The 10079-nt window shown below is 39.2% G+C and overlaps 1 protein-coding gene across 1 annotated transcript in view; it reads left to right on the top strand.

Moving 5' to 3' along the window:
* The window catches only part of srgap3 (SLIT-ROBO Rho GTPase activating protein 3), a gene marked incomplete at its 3' end in the record, with an annotated part of 151414 nt that overhangs the window by 70474 nt on the left and 70861 nt on the right, over nucleotides 1-10079 (top strand). The window contains exon 4 of the mRNA XM_080423383.1: nucleotides 3968-4030. Within this exon, the coding sequence (XP_080279509.1) occupies nucleotides 3968-4030 (63 nt within the window). The remainder of the gene's footprint in view (nucleotides 1-3967; nucleotides 4031-10079) is intronic.

Raw genomic sequence — 10079 nt, forward strand, 5'->3', positions numbered from 1 at the left:
GTACATTGCAGTATTGATACTTTTACTTAAGTAAAACATTTTGAGTACTTTTCCCACCACTGCAGTACAGTAGTACTGTAACACACACTGGTAGACGGTGGAGACTTTGGGGAGTAGAGGGAGGAATGTCCTATCCTAGCCAATACGGGGGGGGAAAAGTGCAAAGGAAAAATGACAGGAGAGAACTTAGAAACATTGCACTCAGTAGAGTTCATCATGCTGCATTCTCCATCAGCCTTATGCAATTTTCAAGATGTGACATTATATACCACCTGAGATGACTGGTTATGCCATTTTGAACTTGATCGTGATGACCTTTTCCTTATTTGGCCTTTTCCACCCAAACGTTAATAATAATCTCTTCAAGGCGGTGTTTCATTCTCACCAATATTTATGAAAACCCCTGTGCTATAGTATTCCAGTTAGTTTAAAGATGGAGTGCCATGATATTTTTCAACCCTAAAACCTGATCATAAGGTATTATTATTATGTAAGGATTTTTTTCAACAAAAAAAAAGTGTACAGTAAGTGTTAAAATGTTGTTTTTATGTAGACACACCCACCAGTGCATTAAGTATACCTGGTTCTCACCTTAGCACCTCCTCCACCACCTTAGCACCACCCACCTGTCCTAGTCCCTCCTCCTCCTCATGCCCACACCTGTTGTGTTATGATAATGAGGGGGAGGGTATGGCTTTGTGATGTCACTAAAGCGCTGTTTCTCAATTGGCACGTTTGACCCTCAAGGTTTCAGCCTCCAGGAAGAAACTCCAAATAGTCAGAGAAGACATAAAACACCATAAAAACACCACCGGGGGGCTTAATGAAGTTCTATCAACCTCATAGACACATGAAAAACAGAAAAAGTGCAAAAACATGGCACCACCTCTTTAAATAAACGCAGGTCGCCATGCTCTCTTGGCTTAGCATGGAGACTGATTCGGCATGCGTACTGTGGTGTTTTCAGTTGTCATATTAGAGCCTACCTATACGCCCCAGCACACATGGATTGTAAGTACAAGGTGTCAGGTCACTACGTATATGAGTTCCATCTGGCCTGTGGAGGTGCACCTTTTCCTTTGGCCTTTCCGACCCAAACGTTAATAGTCTCGTCAAGGCGGTGTTTCATTCTCACCAACATTTATGAAAACCAACCTCGATTTTTTTTTTTACCTTGACCGTGCTCTTTTCTACATTACAGTACAGTCATTTAGCAGACGCTTTTATCCAAAGCGACTTTTGACCTTTTTGATCCAAAAGATAATCAACTCTTCTAGGCAGCCATAAGTTTCAGGAAAATTCACCCATCTATTCTTGAGTAACAAACTTAACCCCCATCCAACAGCATTGATAAATATCAATAAACAAGTTTAGTCATACTAGTTGAACTGTCCTTATCTTTCTTGTACTTTCATTCAGTTGGCACACTGATCCTCAGTAGTTTCCCTGCATGTTGTCATGCTGTGTGTTTGTGTTGGTTACACTCTCTCTCTCTTAACGTTGTTCCGCTTCTGTTGTTCTCCAAATAGCTGCTTTCTGTCACACTTCCATTGTTGCAAATCACTTTGTTCTCTCTTCTTTCTCACTTCTCTGAGTTATGTCTATAACCCATTAAGACCGGGAACGCATCTGTGTCATTTTTAGATTTGAGCTAAAAAAGCATTATTTTATACTTTGGCTATTCAAAAATAGCAGATATACAAGCTCGTAGCGCGGCACCGAGTGCCACGCTACGAGCTCGTAGATCTGCTATTTTTTTTTTAAATCTTGACAATCTGAGCACATCTTTGAATATATATATATATATGTTCTAAAGCGAACTCCCAATCTTTGCTTCTGGGGGTCCCTGGAACAAAACATTTTGAGATGGGGGTCCGCAGCCAAATACATATCATTTCGGGCACAATGACAATTATGAATGTGTGAGAACCGCTGATATAGCGACATACGTTTTTTAGAAAACTGTTTTATTTATTTAGAAGACATTATTTTGTAGAATCGGCTCCAGGTCTTAATGGGATAATGATAACCGATGGGAGGCAATGAGGAATGACCATAAACAGTTTATCTGAAGCTGTAGAGCCTAATTGTCAGTCTCTGGAAAGGAGAATGGAGCATCACTGTCTGTTTTGAGCCTCGACACTAAATAATACTCTGCTGTTATGTGTGAAGCAGACGGAAATTGAGGGCAAAAGGAGAATTATGATTCCAACACACAAAACGTGGAGCTGGCAGAGTGAGAGGGACTTGTTGTTCACCTTGCTGCTATATTGCTGATTTGTATCATCCTCCATGTCTTTTTATTGGAAAGATGATATCGCACATTCAACACCATGCGCACGCACACACACACGCACGCACGCACGCAAGAAATGAAAACCTCATGAGGTTTGCTACAAACAGACCTCTATGCACATGCAGAACTTGGATAAGAGGCGGACAAAGGCAGAGGATTTTTTTTAAATACATATTTTGAAATCTGCAAAATAGCTCATAATGTCAGTATTTCATTTGATACGAGCAAATTAGGGGAGCTCTGGTCTTCCTTCTTGTCAATCACACACACACACACACACACACACACACACACACACACACACACACACACACACACACACACACACACACACACACACACACACACACACACACACACACACACACACACACTGCCAGAGGGAGATGAGAGAGGAAGTGGTTGGACCTTAGGGTTGTGTGGGATTTCAAACTTTAATTGAATTTTAACATGATTTTTTTTAAACTGAGTTACAGGACCTTTAAACTTACAGCCTGGCAAACTGGCTCAGACAGACTTACAGTATGTGTCTCCAGATGAAGTACACTGTTTCCCAAACAGACCATGTTTTGGTAGCGGACCAATTTTTATGGGTCACAAGTAAATATCCCATTTTTGTGTTTCCAACATTCAAAAAAATATATATTTTTTTCTTATATATATATATAAAAAAAAAAAATCACAACTTTTCATCTATTAAAAACGATTCCAACAGTATTTCATATTTTTTGTAATCATTTTTATAAATATATTTTAAAAAATCACACCCTGTGTGAAGTGGGCGGTGTCTTGCTAGCTAATCACAATACTGAATGGAGTCAACCAATCATGTACAAAAAATAAATACATTTATTGAAACACTCTTTATGATGGAAGAAACCATAACTTTAAAAAAACAAATTTATGTTTTTTTTTAAGTTATGGTTTCTTATATAGGGCTATGCACATGTGTCATGTGACACTGGCCAATCACAGTCCTGAATAGACTGTGATTGGCCAATCACGGTGCAGGGTTAGGCGGGGTACATTTTTGGCCAATCACAGCGCAGGATTTGTTGTACAAATATCCAAACCTCACTTATAGGGGCGGTTTCACCGCCCAAAAACGTTTAAGAGGTAGTGAAAATGGCAGATCTACACAACGCGTCGCTTCGCGCCGTGTTGTGAAAAAGTTGTGAACTAGTTGTTAACTTGTACATCTGCTATATGAACTTGTAAATCTGCTATTCTATAAATATATTAATAAAAAAAAAAACGTTTATGAAGTAGTGAAAATAGCAGATCTACAAGTTCACAGCTTGTTCACAACGTGTCGCTTCGCGCCACGTTGTGAGCTTGTAGATCTGCTGTTTTCACTTGTTTGGGTTCCCGGGCAAAACATCAAATTTCTCTTGTGGGCTAAAATGTTTGGGCGTTTTTTTAGTATGTTTATGTTGGCACCGTACCGTTTTCTGTATTTGGAGCTGTGGTCCTTCAGAGGAGAGGTCAACACAAGCCTCTTAAACAAAATGACACTTTGTATTGTCGGCTGTGTTATCAGCGTCATTACATTGTTTACAGTGGATCGTTACGGCTCATCAACATGTTCACACAGTCAAAGCCTCAGTGTGTTCATCAACAGCTGGCTCTGTGGTCTGTCTCACCCCTCCTGTTTTTCTGTTTGTCTTTCAGAGCAAGGACATTGGGATCCAGATGCACGAGGAGCTGGTGAAAGTGACAAATGAACTGTACACTGTAAGTACAACTATAGCCTTCTCTTCTGTCCAAATCACTCTCTTGTGGTTGTACTCTATATCGTTGCTGTCAGACAGAAACCTTGTGTCTCCATATTTAATTTGTCTATGTTTTTCTTGGGGTAAGTCCATGCCCTACATGGTGCGATGTGTTGTGAGCTTGTAGATCCGCTATTTTTGCTTTATTTTTAGTGAAAGTGGTGAAGTGTGTCCATGGGTTTTATAAATATTGAACCAATGAAAATAATTAACGAGAGCTTGTGTCTAATTAGTAGTTACATTGGATCCATTGGAACCAAGGGGCTAGCATCCGGCTTGTAAATGGAGACTATATAGGAAGTGTAGCCTGTAGTCTCGCTGTGTCACCCAGATTTCAAGCGGATGGGTTTTTGGCCGAACTTTACACTTGATTTTATTACCTTAACACATTGATTGCCAAGATATTAAACGTAGTTTTCTATCCCCTTGCCAGCATATAATTACCTCAATCCGATGATATTTGAAACGCCGTGGAACCGACATTGTGTCCCAAAAATACAAACAAAATAGTCCCCGTGGGTTAGTGGAGGGATCTGTGTATCCATAGGAACGACAACGTTCCAACCGCCATCCGCCATTTTGGGGCTTCGGCCTGCTTGGTAGTGGTTTTCAATGGGAAAAAAAGAAACTGAGTTACAGCTGTTTTTCTGAAAATCCCAAACAGGAAGCGGATGGCTTCCTGTTTTTTTGGAACGACGTCACATCCACATTCTACTTCTTTGAGTGACGATCGATCATTCCAAAGCTGTGTTAGGTCGCCCCTTGTGGAATTTTCCCCCAAAAATGAAAGAACGCATCAATGCGATCTTGGCCATCAAGTGATGGATTTGAAAGAACGCATCAATGGCCATCAATGTGTTAATATACATTGTCATAAATACTATATGCTTCCAGTCATCTTCTTTCAATCACCATGATATGCGTTTTGGTAAATTATGGTCCCATTTATTTTCAAATTAATGATAAAGTAGGGTACGTTTCTCGGGTTTCTACTGGTTCCACCGAGTGAAGACCCGCCCTCGCTGCGGTTTCGGCCAATAGCATTCATTTCCGTTTGCATTTCGGACAGGATATCAACCGGATATAGAAAGATGGCGGATTTGAAATTGCCGCAAAATAGGCTTCATTTACGGTCTGTAGAAACCAATGGCGTGACGCTGTCCATATTTTTGTTTACGGTCTATGGTTGGAGGACAGGTTCTTTTTTTTTCCATTTCCTGAAAAGTAGGAGTTTTGGACAAACACGGTTCCCACCCGACACGACAGCGACCATATCCTATCATATCAACCAGGTTTTCTCATTTCCTCTGTCTCTCTCCATACCTTCCTTCTCTCCCACAAACACAACACATTTCACACACTTCTGAACTGTTCCTCCTTTGCTTTAACCCATTAAGACCGGAAAAGCATCTGTCATTACCACTTTAACCATTAACTTATACTTTGGCTATTCAAAAATAGCAGATCTAGCTAAGCTCATAGCGCGGCACTGAGTGCCACGCTATGAGCTTGTATATCTGCTATTTAAAAAAAAATCTTTGAGTATTTCTTAATGCGAATATTTGTAACTCAAATCTTTGCTTCTGGGGATCCTACAAATGTTGTCTTCTAAATCCTAACAGCTTTTTGAAAAAAAAAATGCATTTTTGTGTCAAGGGCCTCCAAAATGATATGTATTTGGCCGTGGACCCCCATCTCAACATATGTTGTTCCAGGGACCCCCCAGAAGCAAAGATTTGAGTAAAAAATGTTCGCTTTAAGAAATATATATTTTCAAAGATTTGCACAAATGTTCACGATTTTTCAAAAATTGCAGATATACAAGCTCATAGCGCGGCACTCGGTGCCACGCTATGAGCTTGTATATCTGCTGTTTTTGAATAGCCAAAGTATAAAAATAGTGGTTAAAGTGGTTACACAGATGCATAATCTTCTCCCTTCTCCACTTTTGCTTACTTTAATGTTATATGTCGTCCTTTGCTGACTGCTACCTTTGTCTCACATGCTTATTTAGATTTAGGTTAGGGTGGGGATGAATTATGTATTTTTTTTCATGCCCGCAGGTGCGTAGTAGGCACCCTAGTTTTATTGTCATTAGTTGTTTTTCGTAGTGCACCACCCAATAGGCAATGACGTGCCTACATAGCAGGTGATGTTCGGAAATCAGGCTCAGATGAAAGGCTGCCATACTCGGAAGCAAAGTGCCAAAAAAATAATAGTGAACGAACGCCTCAGTCTGGATTCCAGACTATATGGCGCTATTATAGCAATCGAAGCATATATAACCCGATCCCCATGGCTGATTTACAGCCATGAAACCTTCATAGAGATGCACCAAGCAATCAAGCATCAGCTGGATGGTTTTCAGCATGATCATCATCCATGATCGATGATGACCAGCCCGGTCAATCTCATATCTCATAAATCAGATTCTCGTCGTGTGGCGAGCAAGTAAATAGGGTTTATGTGTCAGATAGTGGTCAGCACTCTGGAGTTCGCTGTACACTGCTGATTGATTTGCCAGCTTTGGATGGTTTTTGAAATTGTATCATCCTGCAATACATGGCACACTCCTTGTTGATTATTGTTTTTAAACCCTGGGATTGGGCTTGCTTTTTTCATTGTAGTAGAAATTGGCTTGATGATGCAATTCTGGGTTGTTTATTAATTGATTCAGTGTGTACAGTACGTATGTTTTGCATTAGTTAAATAAAACAAACAATTCATTTCACTTGCATCTCTCCCCTTGCTTCTCTGTCCCAAAACTCACTCTTATACTCTTTCAGACATGCATGTGCATTGTGCACGCATGCGCGCAAACGTACACACGTCAGTACTTTTACTTCTACTCCACTACATCTCAGAGGCAAATATTGTACTTTTACTTCAGCCCTACATTTCGCCCTATAAAATAGCAGATCTACAAGCTCACAATGCGTCGCGATATGACACATTGTGAGCTTGTTTTCAAAAGATTTGTATATACGTTGTGTCTTATACATTGTTTATACAACTTGTGAAATGGGACACACTGCATAACGAGTACTTTTACTTTTGTACTTTAAGTATATTTTGATACCAATACTTTTGTACTTTTACTCAATAATAGAGTTATTTTTCCACCACTGCACGCACACACACACACACACACACACACACACACACACACACACACACACACACACACACACACACACACACACACACACACACACACACACACACACACACACACACACACACGCACACACACACACACACACACACTAGGGCTGTCAACTTTCCTAAGAAATGATATTCGAATATTGGTCTTAAGAATTGGCAGATATTCGAATATATTCGAATATTATTATTATTATTATTATTATTATAAAAATATATATTTTTTTTTCCCCCCCAAAAAAATATTTTTTTTTTTTTCAATAATTTTTTACAATACAAAAAACTATGTATCGAGTGCTCGGATCCAATAAAACATATATTTTGTTTGTTTTTATAACTTCATACATAGTTTTTTGTATTGTCCCTGTCAAATAAACAGTTTTATTTTATTTTTTATATTCGAATATTAAAGGTAGGGTAAGTGATTTGCGTTGGTTAAAATAATTGTTAAATAGCTCTATATTCTGATAGTACTCATTGCTATAGAGTGTTTGTTCAGTATTAGGAGTCTCCATGTCTCTCCACCTCTTTATTAAACAGAAAATGCATTTTCGTTTCAGTTTCAGTTTCATTTCCAATTGTATCCAACCAGGACAGAGAACTCAATCAGGATACAGATTAAACAAGTGCAATTGGAAGTGATGACACTAAGAGATGAGCATGAAAATTGGAACTGGAACACTATACAAATTAAGCTTAAAAATGGGTACTTTCTCCTGATTGGCTGAGATTTTGACACCTACCGAAAAATGTATTTTCTGTTTATTAAAGAGCTGGAGAGACAGGGAGACTCCTGTTACTGAACAAACACTCTATAGCAATGATTACTATCAGATTATAGTGCTTTAACCTTTTAACAAAATACTTTTTGTTTTAACCAAAAAATATCACTTACCCTACCTTTAATTTTCATATTCGAATATACATATTTTCCCCATATTCGAGGAATATTCGATATTCGAATATTAATTCACCAGCCCTAACACACACACACACACACACACACACACACACACACACACACACACACACACACACACACACACACACACACACACACACACACACACACACACACACACACACCCCCACACACACACACACACACACACGCACACACCTCTTTTCTCTCCCGCAGAGCAGTGTCTGTGTTTAGTACTTCATCATGATGATGATGATGATGATGATGATGATGATAAGGGAAGCACGAGGTACTGTAGGCTGATGGTTATGACGGAATGGAACGTTGCACTTCTCTCTCCAAGTGGGCCAGTAGTTGTGTTGAAATCACTTCCACATTGAAGGCTGTAGCTCTGGTGCCAGTGGCCGGGCCCACAGTCTCAGGAATGTAAGCTGCCTTTCACCGCTTAACCCTTTAAGACCTGAGGCAATTTTTAAAAAAAAATCTAAATCCGAAGTTTTTTGAAAAAAAATATTTAAAAAAAAAATTCACGGTTTTTCAAAAATAGCAGATCTACAAGCTCGTAGCGCGGCACTCGGTGCCGCGCTATGAGCTTGTAGATCTGCTATTTTTGAATAGCCAAATAAATCTTAAAGTGACACAGATGCGTTCCAGGTATTAATGGGTTAAAGTCCCTGTCTGTCGGGTCTGCTTCACATGATCTCCCTCTCTGTCTGGATAGAAGGCTGTACCGTGTATATGAGCTTCTTCTCACTCTGCCTTCTTTAACCCATTAAGACCGGGAACGCATCTGTGTCATTTTTTAGATTTCTTTGGGCTATTCAAAAAATTGCTGATCTACAAGCTCATAGACGAGCTTGTAGATCTGCATTTTTTTGGAAAAGAAATGATTTTTTTTTTTGCAAATCTTTGAATATGTATTTTTTAAAGCGAACATTTGTAACTCAAATCGTTGCTTCTGGGGGATTTCTACAAATGTCTTCTAAATCCTAACAGTTTTCTGAAACACTATTATGTTGCTCTAATATCAGTGGTTCTCAAACTTTTTCATGTCATGTATTTGGATGGGACCCCCATCTCAAAATATGTTGTTCCAAGGACCCCCCCCCCAGAAGCAAAGATTTGAGTTAAAAATGTTCGCTTTAAAAAAATATATATTCACAGATTTGCAAAAAAAACCACTGTTTTTCAAAAATAGCAGATCTACAAGCTCATATCTATGAGCTTTTTATATCTGCTATTTTTTTGAATAGCCAAAGTATAAAATATGGTTAAAGTGGCTACACGGATGCGTGCCCGGTCGTAATGGGTTAATAGCACACACACTTATCTGCAGTGCCGGGGCTGAGCAGTGAGCAGTGAGGACAGGCTGTGCTGGAGCCCCACTGTGACAAGACTTAATTCCTGCGTAAGCACCGTGTGCTCTAAGTCTCTGGACCGGCTCCAGGGAACTTCAGTGACTTTGCCGCCCCCATAGGAGGGACGGCAGTGGTGTAAAGTAACTAAGTACATGTACTCAAGACAAGTACTGTACTTCAGTACGATTTTGAGGTGTTTTTACTTTACTGGAGTGTTTCCAGTTTTATGTACTTTTACTTCTCCACTACATCTCAGAGGCAGATATTGTACTTTTACTCCACCACAATTATTTGAAAACCTAAGTTACTAGTTGCTTCATAGATTTTGATTATTATTACAAAACCACTTCAGCCCTATATGCATTTCGGCCATTTGAAAATAGCAGATCTACAAGCTCACAATGCGTTGCATCACTTGTGCTATTTTAAAAAGATTCTTATGCATTTTATACATTTGAAAACTTTGTGAAATGGGACGTTCTGCATAATGAGTACTTTCTACATTTTGTACTTTCTAAGTACATTTTGATACCAATACTTTTGTACTTTTACTCAAGTACATTTTTAAT

Source organism: Gymnoscopelus braueri (assembly GCF_963280865.1).
Source record: "Gymnoscopelus braueri genome assembly, chromosome: 3".
Taxonomy (NCBI): domain Eukaryota; kingdom Metazoa; phylum Chordata; class Actinopteri; order Myctophiformes; family Myctophidae; genus Gymnoscopelus; species Gymnoscopelus braueri.